General features: G+C 30.7%; 2 protein-coding genes across 2 annotated transcripts; both read right to left on the reverse strand.

The window, feature by feature from the left end:
• Positions 1–5844: 5844 nt before the first annotated feature.
• Positions 5845–9877, reverse strand: LOC145332819 (uncharacterized). The gene is made up of 2 exons (XM_080177888.1): positions 8207–9877; positions 5845–7945 (listed from the first exon to the last, which is right to left on the reverse strand). The coding sequence occupies exons 1-2, from the start codon at positions 9474–9476 to the stop codon at positions 6549–6551; spliced, it is 2667 nt and encodes an 888-aa protein (XP_080034014.1). The 5' UTR covers positions 9477–9877; the 3' UTR covers positions 5845–6548.
• LOC145332439 (uncharacterized) lies at positions 9526–18233 on the reverse strand. The gene is made up of 11 exons (XM_080177432.1): positions 18201–18233; positions 16863–16917; positions 16483–16551; positions 15418–15486; positions 14950–15042; positions 12087–12215; positions 11235–11419; positions 10827–10883; positions 10084–10248; positions 9582–9854; positions 9526–9531 (listed from the first exon to the last, which is right to left on the reverse strand). Exons 1-11 carry the CDS (start codon positions 18216–18218, stop codon positions 9526–9528), a joined length of 1119 nt encoding a protein of 372 aa, XP_080033558.1. The 5' UTR covers positions 18219–18233.
• Between the last annotated feature and the right edge of the window lie 1056 nt (positions 18234–19289).

The following is a 19289-nucleotide window of genomic DNA, read 5'->3' on the forward strand; positions in this document are numbered from 1 at the left end:
CAAGTCTAAAAACGTAACTATTAGTCAACATAAGCTTATGGTTTTTGAGCAATAATGAGATAGATTTTTTCAGCATGGCTTCGAAAATGCTTCATTTAATGAATCGTCTATAATTATAAATAATTTTCCATGAATAATAAAATAAAAATCATAAATTCTAGTTTTGTTTGCATGGGCCCTTGAGGCAACAAAACTGAAATAATTTTACTTTCCTCTAAAATTATTAAAATACTATTAAATTTTTACGGGTTTTTTTTGTTATTTTAATTTCTACATAGATAAATCAGGACAGTTAATCTAGACATATTTATTTGTTTGAAGTATACACTTTAGCTCCCCCCCTCACTCTTTTTGAAATAATTTTAAAATATAGGTTGGTGAAGTTTTTTGTTTTTTAGTTTATTAATTTTTCTTACTTGTTTATATTGCCTATTACCTATTGATTGCACGTCCTTTGTTTAGAAGTCCTAACTGTGCAAGGTAATGAATTGCGCCTGTTTCTTTACATTCCCCCTACTATTTTTGCCGCACCTGACATAGCAGCAGTAGGAAACATTTTTAATTTCTACGGATGCTTTTAGAATCAAAATTATTAAAGTATATAAATGCATATGCTAGAAAACAACATTTATTCCTAACTGTTCAATTATGTCATAAAACACATAATATTTATTTATATCTGTTTTATTTCTTTTTATTGCGTCTTTGCATGTTTTGGCCGTTTTCGGTCTTGTATTTCTGAAATACACTTAACTAGCGGCTACGCCTCTAGAGGCCTCTAGGGACATGTAAAATTGTTTCTTTTTAAATCTATTTTAAAATCAGCGATTTAACAAAATATTTTTCCCCTCTATATGATGTTTTTAGCGAATTGCAAAAATATCCGCAGGGCGATGTTTTTTTTATTTTTGTCGATTTCTCTGGGGAGGGTGGTGAAACCCTTCCATAAAATAGTTATAAACCTCAAGGTTAGCAAGATCATTTGGTTCAAATAGACACGCAAACAAAAATCATACTGTTACTTTATTATAAGGATTTTTAAAGAAACCTAATCAAACTAATTTTGTTTCTGGACCATTCTTAATTGTAGATAAATCTGTTGATAAAATTCCAGCAATGACCATTTGTAGGGTATAGCTATATTTAATTGTCAATCTCACGGACAACAAAAAAAACTTTTCGGTTATTCACCGAATTTTTAAAGCAACGAAATTTAGAAAGTATTGATAAAGATCCTGATAACGACTGAATCATTTTTTTTTGAGCGAAGCTTTTCTATAATTAGGGTCGGTTCGTCCGTACGTTCGTCAGTCTGTAATGTTAGAATTGTCTTATTAATTTCAAACTTTGCATGACACTCTTATAACAGTTAGGTACGAGTTAGAAACCGTAGCAACTCTAAAATCGTTACCAGAAAGTTAATTTAAAACTGGCTGATTTTAAATTATTTTTGACAACATTATTAATTTCTACTTTGAAAAAAGGCAAAAAATAAATTTGTTAACTATTACACATTTTTGGTAAGATTGTTAAATTCCTGCTCTTGCTAGCTTTAATTATTTAGGATTTGTTTTCATATTTTTAAAAGCTAAGCTTTTCATTTGTTAGGGTCTGTCCGTCCATACATCCGCCTGTCCGTTAAGTTAGAATGGTAATATCGATTTAAAACTTTGCATATTGATTCCTATAACAGTTAGGTACGACTTAGAAAGCGCAACAACTCTACAATCGTTACAAGCTAATTTTTAATTTTTTTTGACAACAACATTTTTTGTATGATATAATTAATAAAAAAATACATGTCAAAATTATCCTATCAATTTCAAACTATACATTATGATTTCAATGTTATGTAGGTACGAATTAGAAAGCGTATCAACTTTATTACCAGAAAGTCGGTACGTCCATTTAAAACTTGCTAATTTTTTAATATTTTTTGTGTGTGTCATGATTATCCTATTCATATGACTTTTGAAAAAATATTCCTTGGAAAAGAAGGTAAAATATTAATGGGGAATCCTAAAAATGAAATTATGTCCTACTTTGTACTGCATTCTATATTTACGCGATTTTGCAACAAATTTTTGCACAATTTCGTTTAGACTTAGAATTTAATGTATATATAATGTTGGTCTTGTTCTACTAAAACTCTACTTCATATGCAATATAGAACAGATCTATCTATCTATCTATCTATCTATCTATCTATCTATCTATCTATCTATCTATCTATCTATCTATCTATCTATCTATCTATCTATCTATCTATCTATCTATCTATCTATCTATCTATCTATCTATCTATCTATCTATCTATCTATCTATCTATCTATCTATCTATCTATCTATCTATCTATCTATCTATCTATCTATCTATCTATCTATCTATCTATCTATCTATCTATCTATCTATCTATCTATCTATCTATCTATCTATCTATCTATCTATCTATCTATCTATCTATCTATCTATCTATCTATCTATCTATCTATCTATCTATCTATCTATCTATCTATCTATCTATCTATCTATCTATCTATCTATCTATCTATCTATCTATCTATCTATCTATCTATCTATCTATCTATCTATCTATCTATCTATCTATCTATCTATCTATCTATCTATCTATCTATCTATCTATCTATCTATCTATCTATCTATCTATCTATCTATCTATCTATCTATCTATCTATCTATCTATCTATCTATCTATCTATCTATCTATCTATCTATCTATCTATCTATCTATCTATCTATCTATATATCTATCTATCTATCTATCTATCTATCTATCTATCTATCTATCTATCTATCTATCTATCTATCTATCTATCTATCTATCTATCTATCTATCTATCTATCTATCTATCTAACTATCTATCTATCTATCTATCTATCTATCTATCTATCTATCTATCTATCTGATTATTACCCTTGCTTTGCTATTAAACTGGTAGATTGTTCTGTCATATTTCACCGACATCTGGCTGTTAGGAAAATCATACTCTCTGTATGTTTAAGCAAACTGTATTTTAAAAAAGTGAAAAATAGCAGAAACATTTATAGCAAAACTATAATACAGCCTGTGTAAAAAACAAGGATAACAACATCCATAAAAGCAAAGCTCTAAAAAAGTAGGAGAAACGAACATTAACCCTGTAGAGTGGCCGAAGTTTAAAAGCAGAATATTCATATTTATATATGTATATAAAGTCTAAACAAAATTGAATTAAACATGTTTAAGGACATACTTACATTTTAGGACTTGATTGTCAAGATGTTTCGCATTTAATATTGTACATTGTTGTTCTAGAAACCAGTATTTCAAAAATCTGATGATTAGGATAATCATATCATAAATTTTTTTTGTGGATTGTAGAAACATACTATTGCAATTATACTTTACACAATGGTCCAATTTTAATTCAAAGGAGTTAATGTAGTGATAATAAGACTTATATTAACCAGGAATCTCAAGGGATATGACAATGCTATATAAATTGATATAATACCAAATGATGATAAACATAATTAAGCCTTCTGTTCATTGCAATAATTGGCACAATGCTAGTTTGAACCAACCAATTAAGAATTAATAAGAGTACCCAAAGTTTTTAAGATAATTTGCTTGGGATAATTCATAGAAAGATTTATATAAAAAAATAAATTTAAATTTGATGTTTTATGTCGTAAATATGACTTCCAACTAAAAGTTATCAAGGCTGACCAATTATAGACATGCCGGTTTTCGAGTAACTTTTTAGTTTCTACTTTATAGTATAATAAAAGTGTTTATTGACTAAATTTTATGTTGATATAATTACAACACACGACATACTTTTGTTGAACCTATCCTTTATCACTGCTTCATAATTATCACTTCCAAAATGGATTAAGGACGTCTTTGATAACTTTCTGATGTTGATAATTATTTATATTATATTTATTAATTATATGTCTTGAAGGTCATATTTAATAGAATATGAAAAAATGTGCTAACTTGACTCTAACTATTTGAAATCAGAAGTGCGCTTATAAAGCTTCAAATTTGTAAAGACTTATTTCTTATAAAAAGTAACGTGAACTGTGTGTGTTTTCCTGTCTGTACTGAAGTATCTCGCTAATTGCTGCACTGCACTGGTATGGTTCTCCTTTACAATATAGCTTTTCATAGGTCTTAAAAAGATTTATAACAATTTTGGATGAGGGTACCAACGCCCTCAATGGAAATCGCCACTAGAAAAAAGTATCAAAAAAGTTCTGCTGGGCGACGCCAAGGTATGCCTTACTAAACTGGACTTTCCTTCATACATGTATGCCGGAAGTTTATTTTAAAACTATAATTAAAAGTTGGAGTTCGACTTTTCCCCCCTCCCCAAACCTCAAGTACATCTAGGAATGTAGCCGCTAGAAGTAAACATATTAGAAGGAAGTTTCATGATTACAGTGAAGTAAAAAAAAAAGAGTCGCTGATTCAAGCATCTTATTAAATTAAACATAAAAAAAACTTTTCGCTGCACAATTAGCATTAGTTTGTATAGAGATTTCATCTTGCGCGCAATTACTTTCTTTCATTAGATACTATGCAAAAATAATTAAAAAATAAAAATATATAGATTAACAATCTTGTTTATTACATGTACAAATAAACTTTATTTTTAATTACAAGATATAATTATAATAACAAGGACAATCTTGTCCATATGAAATATTGCACTTTTTATAATGATTAGCATATAGTAGGAAATATTGCACTAGAAAAATTAACACAGATTAAAGCATGTACAGTATAGATGGCATGGTAAAATACTTTCATATCAGTGGATAAGCTAGCTATAACCCTTCCTATACTCAAATTTATATTTTTTTTTGCAAATCAGTTTATTTTAGAATTTATTAGGGGAGGTTAGATTTTCAAAATAAATAGAAGCCAAAAGGTATTATTTTTTTTTAAATAGGGGTGAAAGGTTAGTTAACCCATTAGTGCCGAACCGGGTTTTAAAACCCGGTGCCAGAAAATGTAAAAAAACCGGTTTTCGGCTTCATAATTGCATCATTCTCAGTATGAATCCCCCCTCTACTACCCTGGCTTTCATTTCCCCCTGGAGCAGGTAGTTTTGCTTACTTTCGTTTGACGGTATAGATCAACAAAGTTTGAAAATCATAAAAATTCAAAATACCCCATCTAACTTTTTTGTTTTTATAGTAAAGTCGCTGATTTTTTTTGTTAAATCTAAAGTTTATTGTCAAGTACATCTATTTGTGAATTCGTTTTATTTAAATTATTATTTTTTATATGATTTTTTTATCGTTTTTTTTACGCCCTATATAGGCCTGGTTCGGCATTTCCATTTTGAGTCTGAAATTTTTATTACCCGGTTTCACTAATAGATCTTTTTTGACAACAACAACAAAACAGGGTTTTTTACCCGAAATCGCCGGCTAAACACGAAATTTGAAATAAATCGCTTCGTATTATACTTGTAGCTCTTTAGATTACATGAGGTTGTGTAGTTTTCAATTACGGATCGTATCAAAGTTCTAAAAAGTGTTCATCTCACTTTTGGCGTTCAAAAATTACATTTTTCGATTTTTGGTCAAAATAACCGGGTTTATACAGGTCAACCGGGTTTTAAAACTGGGGGAAAGCACCAAAAACGGGTGTTAATGCCTGGTTGGTATTTATGGCCAAGCCGAACCGGGTTTTTTTGCAACTTTCCTGTGCACGCCACTAGAGCAAAACAAAAAAATACGAATTCTGTTTTGACCATTATAAAGCTTCCCTGAAACTTACAGCTCAATCGGCCCATAAAAGTGGCGCTCGGCACTAATGGGTTAAAGCTGATCTAATGATTAGACATAATTAAATCTACCAATTGCATGACTTAAAAATAGATAATAAATATATAATAATTAATTTATATTATTTATTTTTAAGCCAAATAAATTAATAATAACTAGAGATTCTGAAAATGAACTTTATTCATTTTTTATTTGTAGAGAAAAAAATATGAAGTCTGTCAAAGAATTCCAAGATGGTTGATGGGGGGGGGGGTTGTTTACTCCCACAACAAAAAAATTAAATACATGATATTAACCCCCTACAAAACCTTTAAAACCCTCAAAAAAAGAGCTTGGATGTTCTTGAGCTTTGGATTCAATACAAAAAAAACTGGTGTTTTAAGATATAACCACAATTAAGTAAAAATGACTACAAAAATAACCTCAATTTTATAATAATTTGATTTTGATAACATAACAAGATAAATCACAGAATAAGGAATGTTTTTAATTATTGCACATTTCCCTGTTTAATTCACTAACAATATTGCACAATAGGATTTCTCAGTTTATTTATATAATGTTACAGAATAATTTTGAAATTTTAAAATATAATTATACAGGACCTCTTTAAGAGCAACTTCAGTTATGTAAAATATTTTTTTTAAAAAATTAAAAATATTCTTGTTTTGTTGTAACTTTTCAAATGTTTATTAGTTGCATAATGGAGATACCTTGTATAAAAATAATACTTCTATATTCATTAAAATGTAAAAAAGTATACACTTTCAGGAACCTCAACGGGGCCGCGATAATTGTAATCTTCATAATAATCATAAATTTCATAATCCCCAAGTAATGACTCTTCAGCAAGACTCTGTAGTTTGATATTATTCTCTACAAAATCGCCATTGACATCAAAGTAAGTAATAGGAGGAGTAGCAAAGTCATCATTTTCATCCCGATTGTTTTCTAATGATTTTCTGTATTCATCAATTGAAGTAAATCTTTTCTTGGTTGTTCTTTCTCCAAATTTAAATGATGAAGGAGTCACCAAGTTCACAGCTTCTGTTGTAGTTGTAGGCGTTTCTACAGTTAGTCTGTTTCTAAACTTTTGAAATAGATCTATAGAGGATTTGTGTCTGAATGACTTTTTAGTTGTTTCTTCTGGTGCAACTGTTGTACTTTCTGTTGTTGTAGTTGAGGTATAATCTGCTTTGGTAGGAGACCAACCTGAAGATTTTGTGGATTTTTCAACCTTCTCTTCCTCTTTCATTGTTAGTTTATAATGATACTTGAGAACAGCTCTTATAGCAGATTGATTCTTGCTTATAATGTCAGGCAAGGCATAGCCAACTTGTTGGAGTACCTCACTAAGGCTCATCGGGCTAATCTTTTTCATGAGAGATTTAAGATCCATTGTTTTGACTTCATCTTCAAGTCTCGACTCAAAGTCATCCTCAGTGACCTCATTGTTTTCAGTATTATCTGATTTTTCATTTATAGTGGAAGATTTTCTTTGATTGTTGTTTGCGGATTCTCTTTGGTTGTTATTTGAGGATTCTTCTTTGATTCTTGGAGCCCAGGGCATTCTGACAGTGTCTTCATTTGTTTCTTCACTCTCTAATTGTTCCAGATCATCATTTTTATCAGTGTCTTCTTTCACTGGGTCAAAATCCATGGATGCTTCAGTAAGTTGACTTTCTAGGAAACTTTCATCCTCGACAGCTTTCATAACAAGATCCATCACTTCAGGAACCTTCTTAAACATATCCGATACTTTATAACCAGATTTTTTTAGCAGAGTATTTAGTTTTGAAACTGGGATTTGTTTGATGATATCCTTAATTTGGATATTTGAATAATCTCTTGGCGCGTTCAGATCCTTTTTTATTTTCAATTTTGATATTTGAGTCTTGGAATATCTATTTGCTTCCTGGATGTTTTGTAGCTCTGTAGTACTTGTTGAAGATTGAGTGACAGTACTCTCTGACACAGGCTTTTTTTCTTCTCTTGGTCTTGTCTTCTGCAGTCTGATATGAGTTTTGGAGTATTCATTTTCAGCCATCAAATTTTGTAAACTGTCAGCTGTTGGTAGTTCAGTTGTAGAGAGAGGAGTAGCCACTGGCTCCACTATTTCTTCTACTGGTTCATTCACATCTAAATTAAAATACTTATTATGTTATTTGAAATCAATTCGTACCTTGAAAATCTTTCCTTATCAAAAACTACAACTTTAGCTTTAAATTTTGGAATGTAATTATAATTGCGTATCGTTTTTAGTAACACATTTTTCTGAAATTTTTAAAGAAGATATCACACTAAAAGCAAACTTTTTATAATTGGCAGACAGGTGAACAATTACACACTTAAATTATACAAATGTAGTTATAGAGCAGCTTCACTACTTACAAACATTACCTATTTTTGATGGATAAACAGTTCTTCTCCTTGTTTTCTCATCATACTCAAACTTTTTTTCTATCTCAATAACAGGCTCTTCAACTATGTCTTTCTCAATATTGCTTTCATCCTGCTCTTGTAGGGAATTTCTGTAGTCCTCAAGAGAAGTAAATCTTTTGATTTCAGGCTCTTTATTAACCTTTTCAACTTCAGCAAATTCAGCTGCTTCACTTGATTGTTCAACCTCTTTAATTGTCTCATAATAATAATAATAATAATAATCATACGTATCAAATTCAGGATTGCCAGAAATAAAATCAATTGACTTTAGATCAGTCTCTGCTTTATCAGATTCCTCATAAGTATCAATGTATTCGAAAGCATTTTGTTTGTCATCAACAATGTCAATTCTTTCTATGATGTCAGGAATAACCTGTGGTTCAAATGGAGCAGGGGATGGGATAAATGGTGTATATTCAGAAGTCTTTGTTTCATCATCCTTTGGCACAAAAAGAGGCTTCTCTTCAACTTGAAGAACTGATTCCTTGGGAGGGGCCAATGGAGCCAGTGTTGGCAGAAACATGGCAGGAGCTGGAGACACAGATTCATTATTAATAACTTCATCAACATTGTCATCCTTTACTTCAGTAAATGGTGTGTTGTTGCTGGAATCATCTGGAATATTTATGTTAAAAAAGGGTCCATATTCACCCTGACCTTCTTTACTCTTTTCTTTAATAACAAATACATTATCAATTGGCTCTTCTTTTACACCACTTTCTTCACTAAATTCATCAAGTCTGATAATGTCTTGAATACCTTCTTCCCTATCAACCTCTTCAATCATATCCATCATACCATCATTAGGATCTGATGATTCTGTTGGTCTTTGTCTGATTATTGGTCTTCTGAAAGGTCCCCTTCTTGTTTCCTGTATATTCTCTTCTATAGGATTGTATGGCTTCAGGGAATCTAATCTTCTATTGCTGCTTGGCTTTGCAGCAAATAAATCTTTATTCATTTCATCTAAAGTATTAAATCTTCTTCTTATTGAAGCTTCAGGGTCCTCAAAAACATTTTCAAATCTATCAACAACATCAGGTGGTGTAGATTGTTGTAGTCTGGGTCTAATTCTATAATTTTGAGGTTGTCTGTAAGTTTCCTTTGGATTTTTAGAATTCTCATTTTGCTTGTAGAATCCTTGTCTCACATTTTTGTTGTTATTGCTAAAACTGGACATTTTTTTAGGGGTAGCTTGTTCTTGCCCAGGTTTAGCATATTTATCCATTCCACTTCTTTCTTTAAATCTTTCAAAATCAGCATTCCAACGTTTGGGTTTAATTCTAGGATCAACAATTCTATCAGAATTAGCATTGCTGCTGGTATCATCAACCTCAAATGGTGTTTGGTCAAGATTCACTTCAAGATACTGTTTTAGGCGGTCTCTGTCCTCCTCAAGGCCAAATGTGGTCCAGGCATTAGCACCTCCTCGAGTAGTTGAGGCAGCAGTAGGAGCTGTCACTTCTTCTGTCACATACTTATTAGAATTATCATTGCTTGTTGATTGACTGGGCGTGGAGGAAAGGCCAAAACTTAGAGATCCTGGATGTTCCTCTGAAAGTTTGCTGCCTGCTGGACCAGACAATATATTTTCTGGCGTGGATACCTGGATCAAAGATACTTAAATTTTATGTTAAATCACCATAAAAAATGCAGCTATAAAAATGTATTGCTTAAAAAAGAATAGGATACAATAAAAAAAACAAAACAATGAACCTAGATGTAATATAATAGAGAAATAAGTGTGTTAAGTATTTTGTTTTTGATATGTAGATATTATTTTTAAACTTTATAAAATGCCGTATTTGGTAATTTGTTAATTTGTTATTTCTAGCTAGATTTTTATTAATTTTTATATTTGGGTATATTGTAATATAAAATTTCAATATCTTTTCCTGAAAGAAAGGACCATTTCCCTGAGTGTCAGGTACATCCTGATCAAAGCCTGCGTCAGGATTAACATCCAGTACCTTTGCTACGCCTTCAGTTACATCTTGAACCTAAATATGTATATAATTGCACGGATCTAAAAGGATAAGACAGTGGCCCATAAATTGATGTACATGCACAATGATGATACACAAAGTTACCTCTTCTGAAGATTACAATTATTAGTTGAAACGTTTGGACACTCAACTAATTATTCAACCAATGTAAATTCAATAAAAGTCCTCAAAGTTGTTAAGCCAACGAATAAGAAAACTTCATTATAATTAAAACTTTGTATTGCAGAAAGATATTTGTAGAGCAGCTTCACTGCCAAAAAATGTAAGAATCTTAACATAAAAGTAACAAGATGTTTGTCTGTGTGTCTGTCTATAGCCAAGCATTATATAAAGTGAGTCTTTTTATAGGTCTAGGGAATGATCAGTACTATTTTTAGGGAGGGGTCCTCTCCACCCTCCCCCCAAAATAGAAATAGAATAAAATATCTCGTACAAATAAGTTTTGCTTTTTCTTTTCAAAACTAAAACTAAAATTAGAAGGTTCCCCCTTAACCTTGCCCCAAGTGCCCTTATGGGCCTCCAGGGGCATGGCTGCTAGTATAAGTGCATAAAAAGAAAAAAATATCACAAACCTTGATAAGATTTCTGGCGGGTACTGCTGGTCTGTAGGTTTCTTCTCGCACAGGAATCTGAAAGTAAACGTGTTTAATAAGTGTTAAATTTTCATTTAAAAAAGGTTGTGAATTAAATTTTTTCCCTCTCATCCTGGATTTAAGTTTTTTTTTTCCTTCAAATAAGGTTTCGTAGCCATACTGGAAATCATAATCCCAATCTTGGACAATTATTTTGATAATTAATAACTGTTTTCCAAGTTAAAATTTTTTTCATTTTAACTTTTATTTTAGGTTACTCCGTTTCTTCTCAAATTATTTTAAAGCTTTAAATCTTTAATCCCTCATTTTCAGACTTATTTTTATGATGTCAAAAATGACACTTTCTAGCACTTTAATCACTATTTTTAAAAAAAATTCCAAACCCACCCTGTATTCCTCTCTATCCACAAACTGCTGTCTGTTCTGCCACCTCAGCTGTTGTCTGCTGACACCCTCTGTCTCTCTGTCTGCTGTCTGCCACACATTGTCTGAGTTGTCAAACTCTCTGTTTTGCCATCTTGTCTGCTGGTTGTCCGTTGATTGTTGATCTGCTCCGAAATTTGGTCGGCCTCCTGAAAAAAAAATCTTTCTAACCCTGTTAAAATTTCATAATCACGAAAGGTTAATGAAGAAAATAAACTTTATAAAAGACTTATGGACATACAGACATACAGTCTGGAGGATCCTGGTACCCAAAGTTTTATAAATATATTTTTATCTCATTCGTTGGCTAAAAAAACATTAACAGTGTCAAAACTTGTCTTAAAAGGGGTATTTAACAATATATAAGTTTATCATGTAATGTCCTATCTTTTAAGAGCTAATTTTAAAATGCTATGTAGGCAAATATTTTACAAGAAAAGAAAAGACACAGAAAAATGTTGCCAAATGTAACCAATGACTAAAAAATATTTTAATTTAAAATCCTAATAAAAATTAGTGTGGGTTATATATCTTATTTTAAACTCTGCAGTATAATTCTACAGGTGCCAGAGCATATTTTTGATAACCCTTTTAAAAATGCTTTAAAAAAATTTAAATGACAATGTGGGTTAAACAAACCCATCTCATATTCCATAAAAATTATAAAATAATTAATACAGCCTTTTATCAGATCTTGATGGATAGACAAACCATACACGGTTATATAAGTATTGATTTTTGTTGAAAAAGAAATGATTATCATTTACTGCAGTAAATAGTATTTTATTTATTGCCAAAAATATTTTTTTTACTAACCTAATTCATCCATAGCATTGACATCTGCTCCATATTGTAGAAGAAGATTGATTAATTCGTTATTTCCTGCTGCAATTGCACATATAAGACTAGTTTTGTTCACTATTTTACCAGCATAAAGATCATATTCTAAAAAAAGAATATTTCTATGAGCACATTTTTATATCAAATTAAAATTTAAAGTAGACAAGTTTTATTTAAAAGTAGATATTAAATCAAAATTGCTTTTTCATGTATGATGTTAAAACGGCCAAAATTAGAGCCATTGAGGGAGGAAGATGGTTCAACTGAAGTAATTCTTTGTAATCATATTTTGTTTTAATAAAAACTATTTGTTAATTAAAAATAATCTTAGAATTAGAAATAGGAATACATTTTAGTTTAAAATATGCACATTGCCAGAATATTTTGAATATCCATTTAAATATGATTAATATAGACTACAATTTATCAACAGGGAAATAGCACTTACACATCCAGCAAATTTATAATGGATGTATTTTGGCAAAATGTTCTCTGTTTTCTTTGTGCTGTAATTCACTTTTTGGTTTTATTGCAGAAACAGGAATAGTTTAATAAAATTCCTTTGAATTTTTTTTTTTTACAAATGGTATTTGCTTCAGGCTGGTGTTAATTGCTTGCTAAACATGCTAAGCTTGATAATATTCCATATATTTCCATTATCTCCAAAACAAGCAGCTTGTATTATTTCTAAACAAGTATATATATATTTAAGTGTCCCAGATTAGAAAAAATTGGTAAAATTTTGGCCCTTAGCCAAAATATGGTTGATTTATGCAAAGAATGATTCTGAAGGCCTTTTCTGGGAGCACCATGAAGCCATATATACATATACATATATATATAGGCACCCCCAAATATTTTTTCATTTTACTCCCCCCCCCCCATTTAAAATTTACCCTACAACACCCACAAACATTTAGGTGGGGGTATTTACCCCCCCAAACAATTTTAGGGGGGTAAATACTAAATACCCCCCCCCCAAAAAAAAATAAAAATCTCTAACAAAAAAAATTTTTGCGCGCTTTGTTCGCATTTTAAATACTAAATATTTAATAAAATTTAAATTACCCCCCCAAAATTTTGGGGGTCAATTTTTGGGGGGGGGGGTAAACAAAATTTACCCCTGCCAACAGATTTCAGAGGGGAAAATTACCCCCCCCCCCAAGCAAATTTTACCCCCAGGGCAAAAATTTTTTGGGGGGGTAAAAAAAAAATTTGCGCGCCATTTCTTCCCCCCCAAAAAAAACGAATTACCCCCCACCTTAAAAATTTCCCCCCCCCCAAAATAAAAAGCTCTATAAAAATGTGCATCAAATTTATAACAGGTTATTTTTTAATATCTCTTGAAAAAACAGTGCATTTTAGAGCGCAAAGAATTGAAAAGGTGCATGTAATACTTTATTATTGTAGCATTTATGATTTAATGTTGAAACAAAATCTTTTTTAACTTGAAAACAACACTATAGCATGGACAACAAAATAAGAATTACATTAACAATTTTATTTAAAAATCAATTTTCTTTCTACTTGAATTTTTATTCTTAGTATTAAACATTCTCATATTCATTACTCACCTTTCCCCTCTAACTTCTTAATCTCTAGTTTTAATTGACAGATGATAATATATTAATTCGTAAAGTCAGGTAATTTAAGAAAACACATTTTTAGCAACAATTTCAAACCAAGATAACTTGCTTATTTCTTAAGATATTGAAATGAAATAAAAAAAACTTGCTTTATTTATAAATTAATAGAGTATTAATAGAGAATTTGAACTAGAAATGACTTTGCCATAGAGACACAGAAAAAACAAAATTCTGAAGAAACTTAAAAGCCCTTATGGCGCCAAAAAAGAAAATATGTAAATACTTTAATATTGTAGCAAAATAAAGAATGTTATCACAGATTTAGTTTCAAGCATTTTACACTACATGTACCTAATAGTACAGCTGCATTTTTAGAGATATCAAGGATCTACTGCAGTTCTTGGTAAAATATTGCTGGTAAGTAATATTTTGAAAAATCTATAAATTTTAAAGGCTTCTAGTTGCCAAACCAGTGAAGGTACAAATTATACCCGCACACCATTTTAAGTGGCATAAGAAGGCCTTCAAATAATCTGGAATAGCCAAGATCCAATGATGCGTAAAATAGGTCTTTTTAGCGCATTTCTATGCACTGCGAGACAATTTTGCATTATTGATTTATTGCTATTCCAGATTATTTGTAGGCCTTCTTATGTCGCTTAAAAAGGTGTGCAGGCATGACCTGTAGGTTCAGCCGTTTGGCAGCTAGCAGCCTTTAAAATTCATAAATTTTTGGAAATAATGATTACCAGCAATATTTTACCGTGAACTGCAGTAGATCCGATATCAAAAATGCCTGAAGTATATCAGATGTACATTTTTACAGAGAATATGGACCTATAATTATTTTTTTCATGCTCCTTATAGTTGATTCCCAAAACAGGAAAACACAGGTTTTTTTCAGTCTATCCTGTATATATATTATGTGAAACCTTATTAGTACCACAGCTAAATTTTTCTGTCTTATTTTACAGCACCTATTTTACTTTACTAGGTTTTCTATTGTTAGTGACATTTTTATTGAAAAATATTAATGCCATGGTTGTAAAATTTATTTCAATCTTCTTAAATTTTAAAGTCTGTCTTTATATCTCTTTTAATTTAAGGGGGGGGGGTTGAATTAAATCTACAGATTATATGACATAGAACGATAATAGATGGGTTGGCACTTCTCATCATTTCTTGGGGAAAAGAAAAAAATATATTGAAATAAATATATACTTTAGAATTACAAAAATGGGAATATAACTCACCAGGTTGATCCTCATCATCTAAACCATGTTGATCCTCATAATCTAAACCATGTTGATCCTCATGATCTAATCCCATATTCTCATTCTCATATTCTAAATTTAGTAATGCATGTAAGTATTTTATTTAAAAATTATCTATGTAAAACGAGTAGCATATAAGCTCTCAACCATAGAATTAAGAAATCAGACAAGAATTCAGAAGAACAAGTAAACATAACTGACAGACAGTTGAACACAAAGACTTGTGGGAAGTTTTATAATGAATAATTCTGTTTAAGTCTGTCTTTAAATCTATTAGATATGATGGAGGTGGGGGGATGGGTGCATTGTGGTTGAATTAAAACTACAAATAACATGGCACAGAACAATAATAGATTGGTTGGCACCTTTCATCATTTCTTGGGGCAAAGAGAAGATATATTGAAATATATATAACTTTAGAATTACAAAAATGGAAATATAACTCACCAGGTTTACTTGAGATTATATTCTCATAATCTAATGTTGTATTATCTTCTTTATCATGATATTCTGATTCTAAATAAATGACAATATAAATGACAATTAGATAATGTTTGTTCATATCATATCTTTCATTAGTTCTAAGCAAGTATATAAAAAGGAAGACCCACAAAAAAGTATCTTTTATGGTTTACAGCCTTTATTTCCTAATGAATCATCAAAAGAAGCATATGTCCTTGTTCTCTATATATATTTCACATAAGAATATACAAAAATTTTAATTTACCTACAATAATAATGGAGATTTTTAGAGATAAAGGGTTAAAAAAAGTGACTGAGCAAAAAGTAACTTTTTATATGAAGCAACATTATTAGCAAAATTAAGGTAGAGATCCTGTTATTTTTGATTTAATATCAGAAACTTTATACAAAAGTTTAATAATAAATTTAGGTTTTAAGTTCAAAGCATTTTTTACACATATTTTTGGAGTCTTTTTAGGTTAATGATATTTTTAAAAACTTGCTTATCAGGCAAAATTGTTTTAGATAAAACAGCAAATGAATAATTATGAATGTAGCAAGAAAATTGTTTTTGTTTCATAATTTTAACTCAAAAAAGATATAAAGAAAAGAATATTTCAACAAGGTTTTTTTTTATTCCTAAAAGCATAATTAACCAATTTCTAAATGATCACCATGTCAAAAAGTGGGCAGTAACTTTCAAGATTAATTCTTATGATTGATAAGGGTAAGTAAATAGCCTTGAATTTTCAAAATCTAATCCCATATTATCATATTCTGAATTTAGTAACACATATCATTTTTAAAAAATAGATATCTACTTAAAACAAATAGCATATAAGCTCTTAATCATAGAATTAAGAAAATCAGACAAGAATTTAGAAGAACAAGTAAATATAACTAAAAGACAGTTGCACACAAAGAGTTGTGAAAAGTGAAGGTGTAGCGGGACATACTGACTTACAGAGTAGCTGTGCTCCTCTCCAACTTTTGGTGTCAGATTCCTAAATCTTTATAATGAATAACTTTAATATAAACTAATAAACTCACCAGGTGTACTTGAGATTATATTCTCATAATCTAATGTCATATTCTCTTCTTTTCCAAGATATTCTGATTCTAAATAAATGACAATATTAATGACAATTAGATAATGTCTGTTTTGAATATGATATAAATATAATTGCCTGGCAATATCACTAAACTTAATTTAACTACATAATTGTTTGCTTTACCTCAAAATGCCTAGGTATTATAGAAACTCATATTTAAAAAAAATATATTGTAATAAGGGCTACACTAAGCTCTTTGAGAGAAGCCACAAGTTATTAGTAGCCTGCCGAGTTAGGGCATATTCTGCAAAATCTAATAATAGTATGGATGAGAACCGGTTCCTATCCATATCCTATGAATACGAGAAAAAATCTTACCATCATAATAAAATGGATATAATAAGCTGTCTCCAACATACAACATCAAGCAAACCTAAATTTAGTACAAATTTGTTTTTGGATCTTTTAGTATGTGTATTTTACCACCACTTGAACAATAAAATACCCCTCCTGTTGTCTACATTAGACCCTTCTAAAGCACAGCCCCCCCCTGCCTTTTTGTTTTTGGTTTATTTACTAATAGGTCATTAGATAAATGATACATTATTTTTTTTAAATCACTTTATTATATAATGTAATAGGATTAGCAGCTTCACCCATAGCATTTAGGAGCTCTGTTTACGATAGGATAGGGAGATAGCAGAAAATTGGCCTAAAACCATCCAAAGGCTTAAATCTAAAGATTCTTTTAAATGTATTACTTTATGTGTTAGAACAGGATATGGGAGGGTTAAATATATCAAGGTCAAGGTTGACACAACAATGCAATGATTGCAAACTTGTGTTGATATAACAACAACACAATAGTTTGACTGCAGGTGTAACAGTTATTTTCATAAAGGCTTCGAAACCAACTCATATCCAATGGATTTGAACCACTTCTCAGACATACAGAAAAATCATGTATAGCATCGAATTGCAGAAAATTTTCCACGAATATTGAAATAAAAATCATAAAATTAATACTTATTTTAGAACCCTCTGGTCAACAAAACTGGTTTATTATATTACAATTTTTATTTTAATTACCATAGACAGTTTTGAACAGATATGTAAAAATGATAGGATTAAATCCAGTTTAATTTGCCTCAAGGGTCAGAAAGGGTCAGGCCAAACAAAACAAGGTTTAATTTCATGATCTTGAATTGAGGTTTTTTACAAAATTTTTCCTTATACTAAAGTAACAGGATGTCTGTTTGTCTATTTTTCTGTGTGTCTGTGTGATTATAACTGCTGAACTGATTGGGTTCTCCTTAACAGGGTAGCTTCTCATAGGTACCAGAAAAGTTTACAACTATTTTGGGGGAGGGTACCACCACCCTCCCAAGAGAATCGCCCCTAGAAAAAATTCCCCCCCTCAAAAAAAAAAAAAAAAAAAATAGTGTAGCCGCTTGTATATATATATATATATTCAGAGCTATATATGTACATATATAAACTTTTCATTATCACCGCATTGATATAATGATATACTAGCCTCTAACATAAAGTATTAAGGGTTATTGTCTAGATCAAAATATCTAAAAAAAATTCTAGTTTGAATGGGTTGTATTTTTATGTAAAGTTTTTTAAATATATTGGGTTGGTTTTAGGCTATTTTTCTGACCTTCCACACTCTTTACTACAGACTAGAGTCGAAGCAACTAGTATACTTACAAAGCTAAGTGTTTTCATGGTCACAGACGCAAAAGAACTGAACTTGAATCTCAATACTTTCACTTTTTCTATTCTTTTTTTTTTTGTAATTCACCAAGTTAAGCAAAAATGTGATTCACCAAAATTTCAACCTTTTTTGTTGTTCCGTGTTGTTTTATACTTTTTATTGTACTAGCAGCTTCGCCCCTAGCCTCTAGGGGCTTCGCCCTATGAAGAAATGGGAAGTCAACCCTCCTTAATAGAAATATTAAAAAAAAATATTCTTTGTTTAATTACTCTGTGGTAAAATTAAACCCAGCTTGTGCGTTTTATGCACAAAAATTTTAATTTGTACAAATTAAACCCAGGTTGTTTGCCGTATACACAAAAATTTCAATTCGTAAAAATTAAACCTAGGTTGTTCACATACACTAAAATTAAAATAAAAAAAAGATTAAATTTTTTTTTTGGGGGGGGGGGATTCGTGGGGGCTTCGCCCCATGTTGCAGTGAGGTTCCCCCACCTCAATTACTGGTTTTTGTTTACAAAAATTTTAAAAAATTAAAAATTTTGGAAGTGGGGATTTTTATTTTTGGGGGGGTTGGGGTGTCCCACCCCCCAAGAAAAGAGCTTAAATTGATTTTTGATTGGATGGTTCCCCTACTATCATTGTCCAAACTAACACGTATTGTCTTATCACTTGAGATCACTGATTATTTACATAATTTAGATTTTTATTTTTAATAGTAGCAAAGCTACTCTATGATTTGAAATGTCCATCCGTCTGTCTGTCTGTTTGTTAAGAGAGACAAAGTGAGGGAAATGTGATTTTTTTCGAATCCTATGACAGAGCTAGAAGACTGAAACTTTTTGACAACATTCCCATTACTAAGTAGCTTTCTACCAAATTAAATTTTAAAATTTTTGTGGGTAAGTTTATGTCCATTAAGATCTTTAGAACGGCTACACTAACCATTACACAATTTTGTCCAATGAAGCAGTAGCCCCTAGAGGGCACTTTGCTTTAGGGGGGGGGGGGGCATTTCTATTATATACCTATTTTAAACAAGGGCGTTCTAAGGGGGTGGGAATACTTGATTATGGGCCTTC

This window comes from Acartia tonsa, chromosome 11, assembly GCF_053477335.1.
Source record: "Acartia tonsa isolate MP-2025a chromosome 11, ASM5347733v1, whole genome shotgun sequence".
NCBI classification, from domain to species: domain Eukaryota; kingdom Metazoa; phylum Arthropoda; class Copepoda; order Calanoida; family Acartiidae; genus Acartia; species Acartia tonsa.

Excerpts from the sequence above, each read along its gene's own strand:
- LOC145332819 (XM_080177888.1), bottom strand. The coding sequence starts at position 9,476 with ATGGATAAATATGCTAAACCTGGGCAAGAACAAGCTACCCCTAAAAAA. Across the intron at positions 7,946-8,206 it reads TGTTTATCCATCAAAAATAG|ATGTGAATGAACCAGTAGAA; the intron begins GTAATGTTTGTA and ends ATTTTAATTTAG.
- LOC145332439 (XM_080177432.1), bottom strand. Across the intron at positions 12,216-14,949 it reads AGATGATGAGGATCAACCTG|AATATGATCTTTATGCTGGT; the intron begins GTGAGTTATATT and ends TTCTTTTTTTAG. Across the intron at positions 10,249-10,826 it reads CCGCCAGAAATCTTATCAAG|GTTCAAGATGTAACTGAAGG; the intron begins GTTTGTGATATT and ends ATACATATTTAG.